General features: G+C 40.6%; 1 protein-coding gene across 2 annotated transcripts in view; it reads right to left on the bottom strand.

The window, feature by feature from the left end:
* Window positions 1-15,137: 15,137 nt before the first annotated feature.
* plxna2 (plexin A2) overlaps window positions 15,138-23,454 on the bottom strand; it is a 225,532-nt gene continuing 217,215 nt past the window's right edge. For both annotated transcript variants that reach the window (XM_088640137.1, XM_088640138.1), the window contains exons 28-32: window positions 21,460-21,650; window positions 20,543-20,712; window positions 19,880-20,092; window positions 19,045-19,195; window positions 15,138-16,281 (exon numbers count right to left, since the gene is read on the bottom strand). In XM_088640137.1, the coding sequence (XP_088496263.1) occupies window positions 16,186-16,281; window positions 19,045-19,195; window positions 19,880-20,092; window positions 20,543-20,712; window positions 21,460-21,650 (821 nt within the window). In that variant the 3' untranslated portion in view covers window positions 15,138-16,185. The remainder of the gene's footprint in view (window positions 16,282-19,044; window positions 19,196-19,879; window positions 20,093-20,542; window positions 20,713-21,459; window positions 21,651-23,454) is intronic.

Genomic DNA, 23,454 nt, shown 5'->3' with positions numbered 1-23,454 from the left:
ACAAAGTTTGACTTATGGGAACCTTCACTCACTCAACCAAACAGTTCAAGCCCATAATTGATTCTGTCTCAGTTATTAATGGAGTTTTTTAAAGGATGTTTCAGGAGGCATGACAGCAGGCATGTGGTGAGGGTTTTCAATATGGTGTCAGTATGATTACAATGCTTGCATGAACAGTCATAGCGCCACCTAGTGGCACACCCAAGTTAGTCCTCCATTCCACACGAACAACAATTTTTTTGTTTGCATATCCATCACCTCTGCTATTCGAACTCATAATCCTCTATGAATTCCCTTCCCGAAAAGCTATAAAATCCACGGTGATCTCCTCTCTCTTCCTTGCATCCCTCTCTCTATATTCCTCCTCCAGAACTTCTCCATGGGTATAGCTGCCCCCTGATTAACTCTGTATGGTGGCTCTAGCCTCCTCATTCTACAGCCAGGTGGTTGCCTCCCAGACAAAACTTTCCCCGCCAAGGTTCACAAAACACTTTCACAATAAACGCATCTTAAGTTGTTGGGTATTGTTAGTGCTTGCGAATGGTGATGTAGAAAATGTTATTGATAGTGCTGGCTGGAGAACTAACTCAGCAGTGCCACTGGAAGGTGTGTGATCACCATCCCAAAAACACAGCGCCACCTAGTGGCACACTGGAGTTACACTTCCCCCAACGCTTCCAACAGCATTTTCTGTTTGCATCATAATATATTGATAGTATATACTGTACCCCCTGTTGCTACAATTTCATTCTGTTTTTTGCTATCTGATAGTCCTAGGCAAGATTAAAAGGTGGAGTCTGCCTGATCAACATTTGGTTAACACATCCTCTCCCCGCCCGTGCCTGACAGGAGGCAGACGTGTGCAATGAAAGGAGAAAAAAGGGTCTTTTCTCCTTGGCTGACTTGCCTTGAACTATTTAGCAGTTTGCTAAGTAATCTGTCACCCAAATCCCACCCAGAACGAATGGGGTGTCAGCTCTATAAAACTTTATAATAAAAGCAGATGGCATTACAGGCCTCCAAATCTGCTGCTTATTTCAATTGGTCTCCAAACCTCGGGATTATCTGTTTGGAAGAGGATTATCCCTCCCAGCCCAGTAGGAGCCAGGGGGCGAAGGGGAGCCATGAGTATGTGTACCTCATGTTGATCCCTCCTCCCCTCCACACTCTTCTATGCGGGATCCCTGCTTGTTTAACTCCCAGAGCCTTCAGTGGATGTTCGTAATAAAGCTGCTCTGATGAAGTTATCTCTTTTTACAATAGCCAGGCTTTTACAGACCATCAAGACTGCAATACTCAAAAGCACAGCCACTGGTTTTCTGGCAATGAATTTTAATTAAAATCTTTGCCTGTATAAATATTTACAGCTTATTGGTGCTTTAAAAAAAATTCCCTCAGCTCATATCAGAATGAATTATTTATGTCATGTGTTGAGCCTTCTGATCACAAGATTCCCATTTGACAAAACACAATCGTTTTCTTTTTGGGGTTGCATGGCGGTCATCTGAAATGTTATGAGGACCTACGGATGCTATGATTAAATTAATTGTTACTGTATATATGTCTTAATGAAATCCATACTTTCTAGTTTGTGTCATGCACGCCCCCTTGTCCACTTCTGACAGGGTAATTGGATGATATAAAGCCTGTCCAGGGAGAAATCTATCAGTTCTTCCGTATCGGGAACCAAATGTTAAAATAAAACGTACAAAGCAATTGAAAAGCCTCATAGAATATCATTTTACCCACTACATTATACTGTATAAGAGATATTGGTGCTCTGGTATCAGTCCAGACAAGAGCAACTAAAGCATCCCAGGGCTTAAGCGAATGTCCGGTACTGAGCAGATGAAGGAATTGAATGACTATGAGTGGATCTGATTCAAGTATTCAAAAACCTCCAAGGCACTGACAAAGTCAACCCAGTGAACCTCAGAAAAAACAGTGAATAACGAATCAGAGGACACAAGTGAAAACTTTGGTAGAGTGAAGAAGAAGCCAAGATCAGAAGCCACCTTTGCCAAAAGGATTGTGGGAGTATGGAGCAAGCTGTATCCGCCATGGTATTGCAGCTCATACCCTGACTTCCTTCAAGAAATATCTGGATGAGACCCTAACTACCAAAGAAGGTAGATGGGTCGAACAGTCTCGTTTGTGATCACTCTTGCGCTATTATAAATGGCTTGCTCGGTTGCAAGCAGTTTATCAATCTGAGAATCTCACTTATCTTAAAGAACCCCAGAGAGTCCGATTTAGATAGATAATACTTTATTAATCCCGTAGGGAAAATAATAATAATTTAAGAGGTGCTGCCTGTTCCTTGTCATCTTTATTTCCACTGATGTCAACAAGTCCTTTTTTTTTTTGCTCCTGCTTGTCGGAGTGGACACTGTTAATAGTACACATCTCCTCCATTCTTGGCTTTGCTGCTGACATATTGGCTCTTGATCTGGGATGAAAGTTGCGGTTTGGGAAAGTCTGGGACAAGACTGGAAAGAAGAAAATTGTATTGGCTGTCTTAGCCTAAACAAAAAGCCTCTACAACATGCATTAGTCTCTGCTGTACTTTAGCTTTTGCTTAGGGTTTATTCCCGATACATCCCTAACATTCGCAGCCTAACCTGCCATTGGCAGATATCCAGCCAAGCTTTTACTGGACACCATAGATTTCTATAAAACACACTTTTAAATATTTATAGTACGCCATTACAAGGCAGCCTCTTTAAATATTGATTGTGGAATGTAATAAAGTACAGCAGGCCTAACTGCGCTAGGTTAGCGTTCAATTCTCCTGGCTGGGCAATTCCTCATTAGAAATCACAATGAATGATTTCCAACTGCGGTCTATTGTGTGGAGCTGGCAGAGAGACTGATTTCCACAAGTTAGAAATAAAAAGCTACTTCAAAAACAGAAAATAAAAACTACAGCTTTACAGAGTACATTAATATTTTTCTTTTTTATATATAACAAGCAGTAGAGCCTCTCAAGTATATAGTTTATGATTTATTAATGCAGACAGTCCTTTGTCAATACAATAACTACAAAGCTGCTAGTGTCAAACAGGAGTGTTTTCTCCTCAGGAGCAATAAGGGGTCTTCTGAAAGCAGACCCATAATCCACCTGTGTTTACAGCTGCTATTCTTAGATTTGATCAGATTGCCAACACCTGGCAGAGTGCAAATGGCTTAATAAATATTTATGAAATCTGACTCGTACCACAAATAAAACAGGGACATCATTAAGTCCGTGGGGCTTTGACGTCTAATTTCAGAAAGGCTGTTTTTCCAACTATAAATTGAAAACATTTGCAAAAAGAAATCAAAACTGAGAGGGTCAGAAAAACGGTATAATTTACCCGGAGAAGGTTTATGAATATGAAGCATATTAACTTCAAAACATCCATAGCCTGAAACAAAAATGAAGCATACAAAGTACTGAGTCTGTACAGGGCTTCTACCTAACACTGTATGACAGGGGTCAAAACAGGCTTTCAGGACAGCAGGCACTGCATTGAACTAAAAATGAAAAAACTGTTGCTGGTTGTAACTGCAAAACTGTAGCAGTCTATCTTTCAACTAGCCAGGTTGTTTTACATGGCTGAAAGGTTACAAAAAAAGTGCAGACTACCTCAGTGAACACTGTTGTGTACTGAACTGTGGTTTGATTTGTAAATTTGTTTTTGCTCTAGACATAAGGCATTTATCGAAACAACAGTTTCACTCTTCATGCTATGCAGCTGTAACAAAGCCATACAGTATGTGCCGAAAATGGCTCCTTTGTTTCCATGCTTTTATTATTTTCCTGTTCTTTAGTTCTAGTTCTCAGCAAATGGAAAACAGGAGGTTTTGAACTTTGGACTAAGTCAACCCTCAAAGCGGGGAGGGGGGCAGAAGGAGAGAGAGAAATCCAATGATGAAATGTCAAAAGCAGCAGTGAAACATGTGGAGACATGTCAAAAAGCAGCTGTGCATTTTATGGGTGATGTCATGAAAGGTTACAGTACCCATTAGGTTGACATCATAATTCAAGTTAATATTGGCCGCGGGATTGATCCCTGGCACTAGAGGAGAGCTATATACAGTACTGTAGACTGAGCTGAGGTGTTGCAGTTGAGTTTTCTGCCTCTTTAATGTGTGATGGGCTTGATGTGTTGCTGTGAGAGTCTAGATGCTGCCTGCCGCAGATGGTTTCCAGCGCACAGCAACTGCGTTTATTTGAAAGTGTTCAGCCTCTGGAGAGGAACATCCACTCTTTTAGTCTTGGCACCCCCACCTGTTGGAGGAATAAAATATCAGAAGGCACTCAGCTCTTGAAAGGATCCAGACTGGGTAGGTCGGTTTTTGATGTTCAAATATATGTTAACGTGATCAAGTCAAAAGGGAAAAACAACACATGCTTTTGTGTTTGTGATGATGAATGTTTGCATTTAGACTGTGTGGAGCCCGTCATTTCCCATTGTTTCAATTTCCTTTGAAACTGTATATTTCCGACAGGTTTGGCAGACCTCCTATAACTCAGTCCTTTGATTTATCAACAGATCAATCTTTTATAAATGCTGAAAAATAAACCGCCATGAGTTTTATGTCTCAGTTGTCGGGGAAGGTCGCTGGGCACAAAATAATTAGAAAAAAAGAAAAGGAAGTCTGTGCATTTTACATAAGGTTCAAATGAGGTTTCAGACAAAGTTTTTCTGCCGGTGTTTTAAAAAAAGCTGTAGCCACAATGCAGTAAACTTATTAAAAACTTCTGTGCATGATGTTGTGATGATGACAGAACAGAATGTTAATTCCGAGAGGTTCCAAGTTCCCAGTATGGAGATCAATTTCCTTTCTTCTTTTTGTCTGGTGAAGAAATGTACACACAGGAGGTGGTCTTCAGCAGTTTGATTGTCCCTACTAAGTCTCTGGCAATTGGAAATGCTGGTATATTACTTTGAATGCTTCTTATACTGTATGTTCCACAAATATACAGGCCTACTGTATGTATCTGTCATAGAAGTGGTTCATGCCTTTTGGTCCCTTACTAAAGAGCAGCTTTTGTAGCACAAAGCCAGAAGATGATTTCTATATTATGCACAAGTCATACTTTTTAAATGCATGAGTTCTTTCTTGTTTCAGATATGCTTTGTTCGGGTATTCCCAGAAAAAGGGAAACTTGTTGACTACCACAGCCACCACTCAGTCCAGAAAGAGCTGGCGCTATCTCCCTGCAAACAGCAGCAGTTGCTCGTGTGAGGTGTAATAATATTAGAAAAATAAAAAGAACCACAACAGTCACTGCATGCTCTTTATCTAACTTTAGAACAGAAAAACTGCAAAGCCTTTAAGTTGCTTTCAGTCACAATACTTCCATTTTTTGTCAACACTGGATTCATTATTATATGGAAAGATACCCAGCACCATATACTTTAGCAGGAGAAACAAAATCTTATGGAAAATCAATGGACTATAAATCGACTAACTGCATTCACTTTTATTACATTTACAATCTGAAAGTCATTCTAGCTATTTTCAAGTCCTCTGCTGACTTTTTAATTACTTACTGTGAGTTCTGTAATTATTCTTTAATATATTCATTGTAAACCATTTATAATGAACCCATACCCTTTAAGCAGTGATCTTAATTTCATTGATATGAAAATTTAATCTGCAGCAGAGTACATGACATCAGTCACATCCACCTTTCCCCGATTAAGCATTTGCTATAACTTAATTGGTTTTTCCTGTCACAAAATACCGTGGAAATTACTCATCCGAGAAAAGAAGTAACATTTTTTACATCAAGAATATTTTTAATTTTTAGGTTTAATATGCACAAAACGAAGAAGACCAAGGGTCAACAACATCAAGCTTGATTTTTAAAGTGGATAGAAAAAATAATTTGTGACACTTAATAGAGAATTAGTATTCTGCAAACCACATAATCAGAATCCTTTTTTTCTTGCTCTTTGACACCTTTTCCACTCTAAGCAAATTACAGACTTTCACTAGAACCGAGACAAAAAAATGTTTGGCATCTGTCACTGCAAATGAACAATTTCTAAAACAATTGGTGGAAAATAAGACCCTTCTTATATGAATGTTTAAACTGCCTCTTTACACAATGCAAAAATGAAAGATTATCTGTGAAGTGGAGTAGGTGCTGATCGCATCTCTGTCACATTCCTCCTGGGGCCATAGTTTCCAGCTGAGCTCCAATGCACAGTAATGCAAACAAACAGCGCAGAGTTTTACTACAGTTTTATCTGTTTTAATACAGATAAGGAAATGGAATGTTTAGCATTAATATTTCAAGTTTTATGACATAGCACTCAATAGCCCTTTACGTTAAAAAAAAACAGCAGATGTCCTTTCACGCTCAGAAACGAAAGTCCTGCTGTAGGTGATCTGAATGACATTGGTTCCTCCCCCTTTTATAAGAATCTGCATCAGATAATCTGACATAGATGCTACGATGTGAGTTCCATCACTTCTGCCACACAAGAACGGGCCCAGGAAGGACGCTGTGCATGTGACAGGGCTAATATATCAAATGTGCATGGATATTACCCTACTGTAGCTCCGGAAGATTACATGAGATCATCTATCATGTTCTTAAATTTGGGATTATCAAGAATTGGTGCAAAACTGCAAATGCAAACCTCGGAGGTACCAGTACTTGCAATATACTTACACTTGTTATATACATACCACACTAAATTGCATAGTGACACTAAATGTCACCTTGTGTTTTACATGCACCATATGAATGGCCGAGATATCAGTCGCACCGTTGTAAACCAAAAGCACAGAGCACCGAGGTCAAAGCAGAGTAAAATTAATTGCAGCTTATTCAGTATCACCACATACTGTGTCCGCTATTCAGATCAGTTAGTGCTTTCACTGTGATATTCTTACATGATATCTTTCTGGTCTTAGGACAGTGAATCTATTTGGACACAAAGAGAGAAGATGCGTTATAAGTATTTTAAATTCCTAAACATACTGATGGCGGGAAAGCAGAAGCCTCTTTCAGGATGTACAGTGTAAGAGACAGACTGTGGCACAGGAAGGAACTGGGAGAAAGTTAGGTCGGAAAAAAGGAAATATTTCTTTAGACTTGCTATGTCGATCCCTGGGATCCTTCAGGGGAAGGATGGATGAAATCAGTAGGTTACTGGAAGTCAGACAAGCCCAATTGGTTGAATGGCTTACCCTTGTTGGTAACTTTTCTTTTGTGATTAAACTGCAGCTACAGGCAGGTATTAACTGTACATAATAACAGAGTACTTTTTAAAACGCTTTATATGGAATGGTAATAATGAAAGGCCTCTTTAAATGACCAATTCATTTCAGGAGTCAGAACAGCAGCCAGTTGTACTCCCCCTATAATACTGCCTGTGGAATCACTTGTATTTCCACTTTTTAAATTTTGTTCCATTGTCTGTGCCACAAAAACACCAGAGCAAACCTCTAGCTACCTCTTCCTCATTATCCTTGATGATGCACAAAGAGATTCAAACGAAAGCATAAGCTACAACAAAATAATGACTAATGAGTGAACTACAACAAGCTCAAACCTGTTCCTGGACCTACAGTAATGAAAGTCTTTGGGGTTCCATAGGAAATTATGGAGGTGCATATTAAAAAAAAGTGATTCAGAATAATTTTTTGTGCTACCACCTCTGTCTTTCAACTATACAATACCTGTTGTGTTTTATAAACATTTCGAGGCATTCTTCTATCTTACAAACATTCAGAATATTTGTAATCACTTGTGTTGTACATGTTTTACTTTTAACACAGCTGGTCAGGTAAATACTCCTGAGTCCTTGAAAAGTATGAAAAAACAAACAAAATATTGTAACCTTTATTCAGCTCCAGTAACTCTCTGCTTGCCTGTCCTTGTGTTTCCATAGCAACATCCCATTACCACCTAGCCTAAAATATTTGGTAAGCGTTATAAATCCAATGCAATAGATTAAGACGGAACTCCTTTGAAAAATGATTTGGGGGTGCTTAATTCAGATTTATGATTTAGTTGATTTATTCCTCTTGAAGGCACTGCATTTATACATGCACCAAGTTCATTAGATTAAATGCTCTGGTTCGATCAGTGCTTAGCCTGCAAGAAAAAGCGGAATCAGCTGTTTTTCTTATCCCGAGCTCCAGGATTAAGCAAACCAAACAGAACAGACCAATTTTAGAGGACCGTTCAAGGCATCTATAAAATATTGAGTGTTTTACCCTAGTGGAAAACTGTCTTTCTGATTAAACAAACATTTAGAGCTAAGCACACTATGGATTCAGTTTTTGTTCACTTCCACCTGAGAGACTGGTGTCACTGCCAGTAACAAAAACAATTCCTACCTTTGCAAACTGCATAAATACAATTAATGTACACTGTAGTTTCTCTAGGGCTACATTTACAGTGTTTGGGTCCAAGCAGCCTTATTTGTAGCTAATGAAAAGTTGAGTTGATAAAGCAAGGGGACTACAATCAAACACAGCACCTGAAATGTACAATAAACCCATCAAATTACCTCTATGCATTGACTGCAATTTAGCACTTTGATACATTATGCCTTTAACTAAATGCCTTATAATTAATGTTATTAAATTGCTTGATGTTTAATTGTAGTCATGCATTACTAACTATTGTATTGATAAAAAACTACATTACTAAAGGTAATCAATCAAATAAAAAGAAGGTGTTTTACTTTCTCTCATGCACTACAGAATATGACTTTGTGAAATTCCTACCTACTGTATTTATACAGCTGGCTATTTTATGGCAGCAATTTGAGTGCAACGCCTTGCACAAAGTTACAACAGCAGTGCCCCACCAGGCCTTGAACACACAGCCGTTCAGTTGCAAGTCCACTACTGCCTTGAACAGTGAAAGATCAATTTCAGCCTCCTTTACAAGATACAAATCTCCATTTGCTTGTAGCACCTCTCTCCATTACTGGTTTGTACTTGTTTTCTAGTGTGCTGCAGGACCATTTACTTCTGCGTGATTGTGCAACGATGATGCATTGTACCCTTCGGGCCAATTCCAATTCTCCTAACGCAATTTAAATCCTATTAGTAGAGTATTGTGGTAAACTGTAAATTCTGGTCCATGAAGACCGATTAGCATATTTCTCAACAATAGTGAGATTACTTGAGCTGGTGGCAAGTGAGACCCAGAGACTGAAGCCAAGGCTTGGAACCTACTGTATACTAAGGTAAACAACTCAATGAGGAACAATGGCTGTCGCTGGCTCTCATAATGTAAGGGTGTCCAGCCTGAACATGAAGCAAATACCACGTTGATGTTGTTGTCGTCAACTTCATTGACAAGTCACCCATTCATCTGCTTCTCGTTTTTGTTTGAGATAGAACAAACATCTTTTACTAAAAACAAAGCTTCAATTATAAAGCACATAACATGCCACAGTGTTCAAGATGTTTCATAAAGAGTAACAATGGAACCACAAATATTTTCAAAACAATGTCTGAAAATTATGAAAATTAGACTCACTATTCATAAATAAGAAAGCAAAATGGGTTGTAAAGCAGGTTAGGTCAGCATAACAACAGTATGAAATCATAAGGATAAATGATATCCATATATAGTTAATACTTGATTATGACACCTACAGTACTTGTACTAAGTGTGTTTTGTTGTAGATAAGAAAAGTAGGATATAAGTTTCTGACATTTGTTTCATATTTGGGATGAATTTATGGCACATCCCATACACTTTGTTTTCCTGTGTTTCTCTGGCAATCTGGCCTGACCTGTGTTCTCTCTCTGAGGTCCTGTCCCTCAGGGACAGTGGTTATCCCACGTCTGGCAGAAAACAACCTCCACCCTTGGAAAGGCACTTACCTCCTTCCTTTGGATGTGCATCTGCAGAGCTCTGTCTTATTAAAACAAGCAGTCTTGGCTAAGAAGTAGTACAACTACCAAGCACAGAAAGAAGCAGGAACACAGGCAAAACTGTATCAGGTAGTCTGGCCTTCTGCGTCATGCAGGGCTGACACAGATGATTGTGATGATGTGTATTTCTGAGAATTGAATCACTGCACAATAAAAATGGACCACTATTTGAGGAGATGCTGCAATCAGTTTTTGAATTGAAATTTTGTTCTGCACACTTAAAAACCAGAGCGTTAGAGAGTTCGATGAAAATAAGGGTTCGTCTTGATGGAATAAATATAAGTTTATGATGCTTCATTGTTACACTTTTTGGGGAGGAAAGGCAGATAAGATTGCAACAGAGAATGTTTTGCGCTAGAACACGAAAATGTAGGAGGAGAAAGGGAAAAGGATCTACCTTAATAAAGTCTTTGGCATACATACATTTTTGTCCTGTAATGTTTATTTCTTAATCCAATGTATTTAACCAACAAGCATAGAATCCGATTCAAAACAAGTTTAAAATTGCCGCCACCCTAATTTGAATCATGACGTCAGCTCAAGAGTTAAGAAAATCTGTTTTTTCGACCACGTAGGAGCAGAAGGAAGAAGTGTCGCTTACCTTAAATACAAATGCATGTTTTTTTTTTTCACGGCGTGTAACGTGATGGTTAAAAACTGATATACAGTACACTGGTAGAGGTGTTAAGCAAAGAAACTAAAAGACAGTTGAATGTTGAATAAACAAGTACTACGCAGCAGCTTTGCTCGATAAAACAACTTCAATACTACTGCAGCAGTCCGTCCTCTGAATATCGAGGTATTCCTATTCACAGCGACCATGAAGTGTTGACATGCGCACTTTGGCACACGCGAGGGTTTTAAACTATCCATTTACTATGTTGTATATTGACAAAAACGCGTTAGTGGTGGCTTTCATTTATGTCATGCCTGTACAATATATGGTTGGAGAATCATCGATCATTTTCTTTAAAATCTGTAGATAAACATTTAAATACAAACTGAGGAGCAATTGTTTTTTTTTTGTCAATGAAAGTGCAAAACACCACCACCTACTGTACCTGTATTTTTTTAACCAGTAAAGTTTAATATATAACAACAGTACAAAGTGAATTCTTGGCTTGCAAAATAGGTGTGCTTCATATTTACAATAAGTACACAATATTTTATCATAACAAAACTAAAACAAAAAAAAATAAAAACAAGTACAACTGTTTTTAAATACTTTGACTTTCTTACAATTTTCACAACACTTTATAAAACAACAAGAACAGACAGCCATTATCGTCATCATCATCATCGTCATATCATCATAATTTGTATTTACTATATTACACAACTCCAGTGTTTATAATGAATGGGTAAGCTGGATATTTATTATACGTGATGTATTTATTAAGAGCTCGAGATAGGAAGCCTCCCCGGTTCTTCATTTTATATGGAAAAAGGAAAAAAAAGAAAGGATTTGACTATAGTTTTTTTTCTATTCTGTCCTGTACTGCTTAGCAATAAAACAGAATATAGCCAAACTTATACCCAGAGCAGGAAATTATTGTGAGAGTTTGGAGGAAGATACTCAGCCATGTCGTTTGAAACATATCCTGGCTTCAAGAAATGACTCTTGAAATGAAATCTCTTTAACTGGCAACCAGATGAGATAAATGTCCTCCTCTTTGTTTGTAACCATTTCCTTGTTCATAAACCTAAAATAACCACTAGTGACCTGAATCATCCTGAAGTACTGTACACATTCCTTGAATATACAGGGTAAAATTTGACCTTGCTAGTATTTTACCTGTTAAAGAGTTAAATGTACCTCCATCAACACATTTACTTGGCTCCAGAATGGTCAGTCCCCATTGTTTCAACAATGAGGAGTAAACAGCACTATCCACTTCCTCAAGGTCGTCACCAGTGATTTAAAAGCCCGGGAAACACTGCTACAATGCTCACAACCTCATTTTCACAAATGACACAAAATATTTTTTTACAAAAACCAGGAGGAAACCCAGCCAGATCTCATGATTCTGAATTCTGAAGGGTTTCGCGTTATCCGGATAGAACAATGAATACCAGAGATCACTAAGGAAGTTTCTTCCTTCGGTGAGAGTGGCCCATCGCTGACTGAGACAATGCAGTGACTTCTGCCCGACCCTCAGAGACAGAGATGGGAGGGAGGAAGAGGGAAGGGAGGAACAACAAGGAAAAAGAGGAAGAAGCTTTCAACTTTCCCTGGAGCTTTGTGGCAGCAGCATGCCCAGTTTCTTGGACTGATAGGGATCAGTGGGTATTAGGAGGAGACAACTAGGGAGCTAGTCCTGCTGCAGCTCCTGCAGGTGTACAGACTAATCACATGTCAAGTTCCGTGCTCCGTGTCTCATGACTTTCTTTTTTTGATGTCGTTTTTTTTATCTCCTGATCACACAACACACACGACTTGCAAGATCAAAGTCCCGCTTCAAAGCCAGAGCAGGAAACCAAAGCTAAAGGGTCTTTTTTTTTTTGAAATACTCTTCAAACACAACTGACAAGCCAGGGAGCGCAAGAGCCTGAAGGTACAGTACAAGTCTGTATCTACTTCACCTTTTTTATTTTCTTTCTTTTTCTGCTTAATCAAATACATTTTAAAATGGACTTCCAGGGAAAAAAAAGAAGAAAGAAGGGAAAATGTCATACTTAACAAACCAGAGATGAAGGCAACATTTCTAATGCTATCTCCCTCAGTTTGCCTTTGCCCTCGATGAAGACACCATGAGAAGACAGATACGCATTTGTCACCACTGCTGTCAGATGCCCAGTAGTGGGTCAAAGTGTCCATAAACTCAGAGGAATGGAAAGCACCTCTTACCTTTAATCTTCTTCTACAGTTACGCTAGCATTATAAAGAAAACTTCAATAAATAGCACAAATCCAGCTTATTAAAAATATTTCTTTATTGTAAACTCTCTGCTGCGCTCACTGGCTGAAAGATTCGAAATCACATTCTGTCTCTGCAGGAAGCTGGAACAGCACGGGGTATGAATTTCCACAAGGTGTAGAAATGTGGCAACCCACACTTTCAAGCAGGAGCGCCTTCAGACAGGTTGTGGCGAAGGTAAAGGTGTGTGGGGTGGAACGGCACCAGCCCCACTAGTCTTCAAGAGGATGGACATCTGGGGATTGCTCTGGCTGGAGAAGGCGGTGGAATCCAAAGCTCCTCAGGTTGACCAAAATGGTCTGCCACTAGGAGCCTTTCATTACACTCAGGAGTTTAACATTTGGGCCAATAAAAATGAAGTTTGCAAGTCATCCGGCAAGACTGAAATATCTCTTTAATTTAGTTCTCTGACAGGAACACAACTCCGGTCTCATTCTAGCTTTCATATTACTGAGAATTTGCGTGACACGTGACTCTGTAGACCGGGCTCTGCCCTCAGTTCGTTGGGGGTACCAGAGTCAAATACTCTGCTTAGAAAGGTTTATGTCCAATGTAACTTTGCAAAAAAAAAAGGGGGGGAAAAACTGAAAACAATTCCATGCAAATGTACAGTAACCCTTTACAGTCACACTTGCTCTGAAAAACACTTTTGCACGTGTACACTGTCATGCGGAGAGGCCAACAGAGAGAGACAGTGCAAGTGAATGGCAGTGTTAGCTCCTACTCCATACTGTCTGACCTGGTGACAGGACTGTCTCCACAGTGTCTGCCAGGTGTAATCGAGCGTCTATGTGCAAAACAGTGGTGGCCGTGGAAAACATTTAGACTCTAAGGGAATATTATTTGGAGCCTGGGCCTTATATTTCATGGCCCACCTACAAAACAATTCTTGAAAGAAAACCTCCCAGTTTTTACCAAAACTCAAGGCAGCTCTGTGTTCTTGAACTCTGGCATTTAGACATTTCTTTCCGTTTTTCTTTTCTTCCTTGAAAAACCTGTGAATAGTCAAGGCACAGAGGGGACACAGAGACAAAAAGGCAGTTCTTTCTGCTGTGGAATCATCCTGTCACATGAGCGCTATGCAGTTACATCCTGGTCAGGCTGTGAGGAGTTTGGTCCATATCCAAAAAGCATTAACCATTTTTTTACATAGTTTATAAACTGTTTTTTTGGCACTAACTCAAAACCTCAGAAGTCTCTGTAGGTCCATTGCTAATATATGTACAGTATATAGATTAGGTCATGGCACGACTAGTCCTTGTCCTCACCATACACAGTCTATTGCATTTGAAAGGACTTTTTTAAACCACCAACTTTATTACAACTGGGAAACGGTGTTTAGTTAAACCAAACCAGTAAATATAGACAAACCCCAACATATGCTTCATCTGAGTTAGATGTGTGAAAATTTAAGCACCTGATCTGTCCTTAAAAGACAAGGGTAACCTGGCCATATAGACAAGGCAGTCAGAATTCTGCAAGTGAAAGAGTTTCCTCATTGGTTGTGGCGCTGCAGATGGGGAGCATTTGAGCTAGGAAAATCAGGTAGGTAGACTGAAGTCCTACATTCGTACCCTAGTACAGGTGATTGCTGGGGGTGAAGATTATTTTTCCCTCTGAAATTTCATTATGAAGTCTGTTCATGAGAGAAACCGGGCATTTATAAGCTAAGCTTGAACCAAAAACTTGCAGACAGAACAGGCATTCAGAACCAGGATAGGACATCAATCAATGGTTTAGGTTGGATCAAGTTAGACCAAACTATTATATCACGTTGTGTCTTAGAATGACTATCACCTGATCTGTGGTATCTGTTGACATTAGGGGTAAAATGTAAGAGCCTGGATCTTTGGAAATGTCTTTGCTTTTTCTTCAGTGATTTAGAAAACGTTATCACACACAGTACCATACCAAATTTGGTCTATGATCTCAAGTTTGAGGAGTTCCCCTATGTGTTAAGCAGTCACTTTACTGTAGTGTTCTCAGTTAGTCTGGACTGGGAGGATGACGGTTTACATTTAAGGAAAGTGACTGAGATACACATTGTGTTCCCCAAACAACAACAGACAGTGATGTCATCTGAGACATGTGACATCAATTAGCTCCAGAACCATTAGGCTGTATTTTGGCAATGCAAAGTGGGGAATGATGGAAAGAGCTCAGAAATAAAACAAATTGAACAACTTTATCTGAAAACCAAATCACAAATGTGGGTCTCATGACTGCAGCACCCACCCTGCAGAAATTGAAACTTTGAAGCCCACTGGACTACTGAGCTCCTTCAAGAGCTCTGTGAAGGAAAAAATAAAGTAGAAACTTTTATATATATTTATATGTATATCTATATACATACTCACACCCACAATAATAATAAAAAAGAAAAGACAAACAGGAAAATGTTGGAAGTCGCACTTCTAAAGAGACAAGTCGTTTTTTAAGGAGTCCCAGAAGGTCCCTGGTGTTCCAGCTTTACCCATGAGCACCCAGGACAGCCCTGGAGCAGAGCGTCTGTACAAACACTGTCTGTGAGGAGCTTGTGTGTGTGTGCGTAGAGAAAAGAAGGCATCACCTCCACCTGTCTACGAACATGTTTAATGTTTTGTTTCTACAGCTCTGGTTTTGGATTTTCTCCTCCCTCAAGGAGAAGTTTGGAGTTTGTTGTTTTTTTAAGTGCAAACTTGTGGTAGCAGCTCACAAGACGTCGTGTCCTTCGGAGCAAAACAGGAGAAGTACCAGTCCTTACTTTCCTTTAATAATAAAAGAAACTCACAATAAACCACATGATGAGGACTTAAAAAAATAGAAAAGCTGTCCTTGTCCAAAAGTGAAACCAAAATGTAACAAACACATAAAAAAATAAAGGATGATTCAAGAGCACATCCAGCTTCAGCATATACAACTCTGGGCTTCCATGCAAAACAAGCGGAGGGTGGAATTCCTCTCCTTTGTGCCTCCAGTTTTCTGGGACTCCACTCCTCTTCTAAGTGCCTGCAGATCCTCTCTCCACACAACAGAGTCCCATCATGGCTGCAGCACACTGCTTATCCCAGGTCTGTCATGGGACAACTGTCAATACAACGCAAGCAATCCAGAGAAGATGGGAAGTCATGACACCTCCTGAATTCTCCACTCTTATCCTCATATCTCCGGCCACAACATCCATGGCCCGTGGGAATCCTGGAGCAGTGTGGATTGGCATTTTACTTTCTTATTTTATTAGTAATTTCAAAATAAATTAAAAATTCAAACTGACAAACCAAATAAACAGCACACTTTTCTTTTCTGTGCAGTTCCTCCCAGCAGCGTGTCCCATGAATTCAGCGGTTCTGATCGGTGGGGGGAGAGCCTGGTGTCTTTCTGTCTCAGCTCTCCAGAGACATGGCACCTATCAGCTGCTCCACCTTAAAGGCCAGTCGCTGCTTCCGGGCTTGTTCATCCTGCTCCAGTGCGGCTGTGATCTGGGCAAAGGAAAAACAAAGGGCTAGGTGAGCAACGTTTGACGGTTGGAAACAACAATAACAATGCACGCCCACATTCTCACTGTCTGCTTTTCGGCTCCCGAATAACTGTCCGGCGTTGGCGGTTTTCATTTTACAACAGATGAATACGATAAAGCCTGAAAAGATAGATGCTCAAAACGAGAAGTGAGAGAAAAGGCAACAACAAGGCTATAGTGCTAACGGTGACCGTCACTGGCAGGGTGAGGAGACTTAAATGGCGATGGTGTGGAAAATGACTTGGCATCACTGGAGTAAAGGAACAGAATGGGGTCCCATTCATCCATGTGCTGCATCTGTCAGAGCCTATCCCATCAGGCATAGGGAGCAAGGTGGTACTACAAAGTGGATGGATGCCAGTCTATCTAAGGGCACACATGTTTACCCATTGACCCACATATGCATACTATGGGCAATTTAGAGATGAGAATTTGGAGTGTGGGGTACCCATGCTTACCCATTCACTCACACATCCATAAAAATAATAGGCTTCATACTGTACTAAAAATACAGATCTATTAGGCAATATTCAGCAGAGGATCACCAGAGAACTGTATTTTTGTGTAAAGAAAGAAAAACATTAAGTGAAAAGAGTAGAACAATTTGCAAATTGTATAGGATTTTTTCACAGCAGTTTGGTAATTGTAACCTGTATGAGACATCTTCATGAGGAATAATAATAATTGTCACTGAATCTTGAAAGTTAATTAATCTGCAGTTTGACTGACTGATATGATGCTTCGCAAGAACAGCTGATGTCTTCGAAGAACAGATGTTTTGCTTTTCTACTTCACAAGAATTTCTCCTTCACAGATGCTTGCGACTGAAAGTGAGTATTAATTATCAACATTTGAGTCACAAGTGGAAATCATTTATTCATATATCTGTTTTTAATGCCACATTTGCCCAAACACTAGAAAGATGAACCAGAAAGTCGGGAGAAGGAGGCCGGAAAAAAATCCAACTCCATTTTAAAGATAAAAATAAACTCTGGAGCAAAACTGTGTCAAAACAGTATTCATTATAAAAACCCCAAATTATGTTTAAATAAAAAACTGTAATGTTAGTCTTTGTAACACTTATTTAGTCTCCGTCTTAATTGGTATCTCTGTTCTCTCATAATTACTTAATTATTTGTCTTTTAAGTTAAGAGCAAATTCTGCTGTGGAGCACAAACCTCCCCATAAGAGATTATCTTTGATTCACATTTAAACACGTTCAGCACCCATTATTCTGCAGGGTCTCACAATACCAGTAAGCGACACTGTGTTTTGTGTGCCTGCTGCGCAGCGCTTCTGCCAAAGACGTATCGGAGGATGTATGAGGGGATGTGTGGGAGTCAGGCTGTATTTCCCAGAATGTCATTTGCAGCTCTCTTCCCTTTCATCTGCTAAAGTGCTCTTAGCTACTGGCTGCAGCCAAGCCCCCCGTTTTTATCGTTTGCGCTCTATCTATTATTAATCTCCTCAGCCTATGCAGACACAGGACTTCGTGCCATTTCCAAAATCCATTTAAGCGCGCTTCCTATATTTGAGTCAACAAGCGGTGTACCCTCTGCGAAGGGCTGAGAGGGAACATGCAGAATGGAAAGAGGTGAGGCACGGGTTTAACTGCTTTGGTGCTGACTGCATTGAGCAGCCTGCAAAGTAAAAGGGAGCAGAGGAGAATAAAGACTGTCATTCCAGTGCACCCCGAAACGACACAGGAATGTAAGAAAGGTTGTAAAGTAGAGGAGGATACTCAGCTCATGCAGCTTGATTAACCACTGGAAGATGCCAGGTCTGAGAATCTCTTCTCGCTATTACTGGCGATTCAGAGAATCAGCTTCAACAACATGACCAGGTTTCCACCACCTTTCCAATAGTACTTACTGCAGCACTCTCTTTTACATGCAAAGAAACAGACTGATCCTACCCAGACCTTGTCTTTAGTCTGCATCTAGCTGCTGCAAAGGATGCATGATAACATGCCAAGACCAGGCATCAGACAGCAAAAACCGTTAAACCCAGCCTTCAGACTGAGCTCCAGACTGAAAGTGATCTGTTTAGGAACATAAAAAAGGTAACAAATGAGAGGAAACTGAAGCTGTGTCATCATGGCTGGCATGGTCTGGCCAAGGATGGCCATCAGTTCTCGTAAAAGGTTGCTCTTGGCTTTTCTTTTATTTGGTCCAATTTAATTTAATAGCAAAGACCTGGGGAGCAACACTGCATTGCATGCAGAACACTACCATTAGAAGTCTTAAACTGCCTGTTGATCTAGATGGGTTTCTCCATATCTTTTCATGATTATCCAGTCATTTGTGTGAATCTCCCTTATAATGCACATCTTTTACAAAGCAGTTTGCATTGACACAATTACAGTACACGTAAGGCCCTTGATGACTTGGGCCCAGCACTTACATTTCAGTAAATCTGTACCTTCCATTTCCTACAAACAGCCGTCCCATTAAAATCATTTGGATTATAATTAGCTGAATCACTAATCACCAAGATCCCTAGAACTCTCCCATCAAAGAAATACCCTTTGTTCTTGCAACACTTCCTTGCCCATGGAATAAATCTTGATATTTTGCAGGAATATCATCCTTGTGTCAGCTAACTTTGTGCTTGGTGTTTTGCTTCTTACTCTCTATGTTCTCTCTGTGATAAGGCTGTTTATTTCCATACAGCAGGACTATGCACTCAGATATCAAATCTTTTGCTGCTGCTGGGCTGACCCTACCTCTTCGCTGTACTTGCTGACGTAGGAGTAGATTTCGTTGAGTGCACTTAGCATGTTGAACTCGTTGGAGTGCAGGCGTGCTTGCTCGGCCAGGTAGGCGTTCATGTCCTGATCGCTGATGGCAGGGAGCCGGCTAATATCGGCATAGTACCTGAGGGGGAAACACAAAGCAGAGAACAAGAGAGGAAAGTTATGAGTTATGAGTATGAGTGATGCTCATTCATTCCCCATGCAAACTGAAACAAAAATAACAGCACTAAAGCATTGTGTTTGCAGATAATCAGTGGCCTGTGCTGAACTATATATTATATTAGTGCTATATAATATATATATATACTGTATATAATAGAATCAAGAATTGCTTCCAGTTAACCCACTGAATCAGGAATCGCCAATTGCTTCCCTAACACCCTGCTGTCTGTGCTGACAAGGAGACTTAGGAGACACAGACACATTTCCGCAATGTTTAATTTGAACACATCATCCCTTGGTTTAAATTCAGCACTTTTAATCATATATTCAACTGTTTGTGGGCAGCAGTGTGGAGCAGTGTTTGGAGTCCTGGAAGGCTGTGACTTCACTTTCTGTGAAGGGCACTGCTATTGTACCCTTGAAAAGGTACCTTGTCCAGATTGCTCCTGTGAAAATGGATGCAAACGTTCTATAAAAGTTCAGCCATATTAGTAACAATGTTGTTGGTGTTCTGTGTCGCTTCTCTGCACTGTCTAGGAAGTAAATTATGTGCCGAAGTAATCTTTTCTTCTGCTGGTAGAGGAGGTGAGTCAGTAAAGGAGGGCAGAGGTACCTGTAATAGTAACAGTCAGAAAAGGTTTACCTTTCCACCCAACTTTTGTAGTTGGGGATGTCCTTGGCGTAGAGTAGCTTATTGGAAGGGGAGTCTTTGCCCAGCCGGTGCTCTGACGTGGAACAGGAGTCCATGAAGGTCTGTGCCACGACTGAGAGGCAGGCGTCCGTGATGCTGCTCTTGTGGATGTCGAAGACAAACTGCGGGTTCTTGATCACATTTACCCAGAACCTCAGGGGTAGGCTGTGAGGACAGATGCACAGAGGCAGAGGGAGTGAAGATGGCCTGTTTTTGAACACACTCATACCACTGAATCAATCTTGGCCTAGGTTGTTTAGTTCAGGTCTTTCATGTCCTACCACAGGAATTATCATACAGGAGCGTAAGAAACAAGCCTGAAACAGCAGATAGGTGAGTCTCCCCTCAGGATAGCTTAACAGGCGTACAGATATCAAAGTACCTTTATTTTGTCAATAAATGATAAACAATGTAACTCTAAAAAAGAAGAATACCAACAGAAATCGCACAAACCATGTGTGCAAAACACAGATAAACACAGACCCCCCTCACCTCATACCTATCTACCTAATAAATAAAATGTGATCCCATGTCTACAGTTAACATTTCAAAACTGCCAGACTAACCCTTGTAGTATTCTGTTTCTAGATATGCTGTGTTTTTTCCTGCACTTACCAGTTACTCTTCCATGTGTGCCTGACGTCTGTGTCATGAATGCTGTGCTTGTCTGCCTGCTCATCCAGGAAGTCGAACATATATTTGATGGCAAGGGGAAGGGCACTGCCTCGGTGCACTGTGCTGAACAGCGTCTCAAACAGATCGTCCACAAACTTCTGCAGCGTGCCCTGGGAAAAGAGACCACACACATCAGCGGGGCTGTCTGTGAGAACACAGCGAGCAACAGCAGCTATGCCTGTCAAGCGCGAGCCCTGCGTCTAAAAATAGACGGAGGATTATACAGGCAATGTCAATCAAGCATGCTACCGAGAGCAATGAAGGAGGATTTAAAATGAATAGGCCCGTACTATGCCACAGCAGTGAAACAGGAACAACTAGTGATTCCTGGATACAGATTAATGCCACTGTGACTGTGCTGCTCCAAGTCTGCTGTCTTTCCCCATGAAGAATTGGAGGCTGATGGGGAAACCTGCAGTGCTCAGGGGAATTGACGGAGGGATGCCACTACTGGGAGCACAGTCCCTACTGTGAGGTTAGGAGCTTCACAGTGAGAAGCCGAAGCTGTGATCAACCTATTCCTCACCCTCCCTCTCCCCTCTGTGCACCAGTCCCCCACTGCTCCCACTGCCAGAAGGGACTGTGCTCAATCCCACACACATAAAGGTGATTAATATAACTCAAAAGAATCATTTAGTTCACTTTCTGCTACCATTAAAAGTGCAAGAATCATGCTCTGCATGATGATTACATTTTAAAATATTGGTCAAATACAGTATATACAGTATGTTGAAATCTGAAAATCAAATCCCTATGCTCATAAGAATTGTATTGCGAACAAGCAAAGAGAGGATTGTTTCTCTGTCACGTGGGAAGAATGTGTATTGACATGGGAGGTGTCTGTTATGCTCTGGTACCTTGGTGGCGAGCAGGCGTGTCAGGTAGATCTCAGAGACCATCTTGCTGCCCCGGTCGCCCTCTTTCTGGTCCCCGTGCTCGTGATTCTTCACCAGGTGCCACACCTTCACCCCGCTCTCCAGGTCGGGGGTGATCATGGGGGCTCGGGAGCGCAGGCTGTCAGGGCTGCCCGTGTACCGGAAGGTAGAGTCTGGGAGGCGGGAGACACGCAGTGCAACAGCCAGTCAGACAGCAGGCCAGGGGCACTGACTGACGCAGTGCTGTGGATGGAGGTCTACACAATCACGCAGGCCTTTAGAGGGCAGTTTGTATTTCAAAACCAGAATTTGTCTTTGTGTGCTTCCAGAATAAAAAGGGGGATAATGTTCACAAATGAAAAGCCATATACTTTATACTGTAAAGCCGATGCTTTAAAGCAGCTGTCAAAAGGATAGTGTTCCTATTTAATAATTCCCACATTAAGGCCTTTTGTGTTGAAGGATGAAAGCTATGTATTGGGTGCTACTGTACCTAGTAATTAAAGCTGGGGACACTCTGGACACCTAGTTGAACCTTTTAGCATGCCTTCCCCTAGAAGGTACTGCTTTTCTGACCTCGCTTTTATCCAAGACAGAGAACCAGCCTGATGTAACCCACTCCTGAGACAAGAGACTGTTGGCAGTGCCCCAGGCAGCTCCAACAGAGCAGTTAGAGGGACAGCCTATCACTAAGCACAGACACGGGGCGCTCAGTGATTAGGCTAATTTTTCAGAAGCTCATTATAAAGCTAAAATTTCTGCCCTTTTTCTGCTCCGTGCCCTGTTGCAAATGGAATGATTCTAAATTAGTTCCACTACATAGGGAAATTTCAGAACTCAATAATTTGATATTAGGAAAGGAAAAAACCGAGAAAGTCCAATAGGTTTTCGTCGTCAGCTTGACACATGTGGCATGGTGCCCGAGTACTTTTTGAGAGAGAGAGATGAAAGCGACTGATGCAGTTTTCTAATATTTCATTAAGCAAAATTCTGCAGCTGCCAGGATCTTTTGGCTTTTAAGAATTCATATCATCCCTCATACAAAAGGAGCAGTGACGTTCGTGCATTCTCTCATTTTTTTCCTGGATTAATAAATGTCTTTTTCCTCTACTACTGTGTGCCTGACACATAAAGTGTTCCTGTCACAAACCCAATCAATACATCAAAAGGTCTGTGATAAGTTAATTTCTTTTTTTTTATTATTCCTTGAACGTTTAAATCACTTATAATGCCAAAGAGAACAGAACTCCTCTTCATAGTGATCCAATTAGTATTTTTCTCTGTACCCTAACAGCTCAAAGGGAGTGTGGATCACTGAGATGCAATCTCACCTGGCTTCAAAGGGGAGCAAGGAACACAAAGTCAGAAAGTGGCACCAAATTAGAGCTTCAGGTAAAATCTTCAAAGTAGATAGGTTAGAGGTTTAGTGTGTATGCGCCAGGGAAAAGGAGTTAGGGAAGTTACTTGGCTCAAATCCTAGGTAAGCTACCAAGTGGCTCCAATCATCTTAGCTCCTATCACTAACATACCCATTTGGCAGTAAACTGGCTGAACCTTTGATGTTTTTTTTTGTATTAAATCTAATTCTGATGCTTTTATTTCAGAAATGCCAAGCATGAGTTCTCCTGTGTGCCCGGGAATAACAAGGCTATGAAGTACTACACTGAAATTATATCAATTAATCAATTTATCAAAATAAGATGATCACAAGGACTTTTTGCAAAAGCAGACTGTGCCTCTTGTCTAATCCAACTGAATTCTGGGTTTCACCACCACAGCAGTACTGTAATATAATAATCTGCATAAAAACGGAATTCATATTTTTAGGGCTCCACTCCACTAAGAGCCTTTTAACCATTGGAACTTATATAATGTGAATTCTTCACACCCAAAGTTTTTTCCTTTTCACAAAAACACACATATGTGTTTACTTCCTACAGTACACACACACACGCATATATATACATTCAACGGTGT

Source organism: Lepisosteus platostomus, chromosome 7, assembly GCF_059453375.1.
Source record: "Lepisosteus platostomus isolate fLepPlt1 chromosome 7, fLepPlt1.hap1, whole genome shotgun sequence".
NCBI classification, from domain to species: domain Eukaryota; kingdom Metazoa; phylum Chordata; class Actinopteri; order Semionotiformes; family Lepisosteidae; genus Lepisosteus; species Lepisosteus platostomus.
The sequence above is the reverse complement of the archived record's forward strand: the minus strand, read 5'-3'. Positions and strand labels throughout refer to the sequence as shown.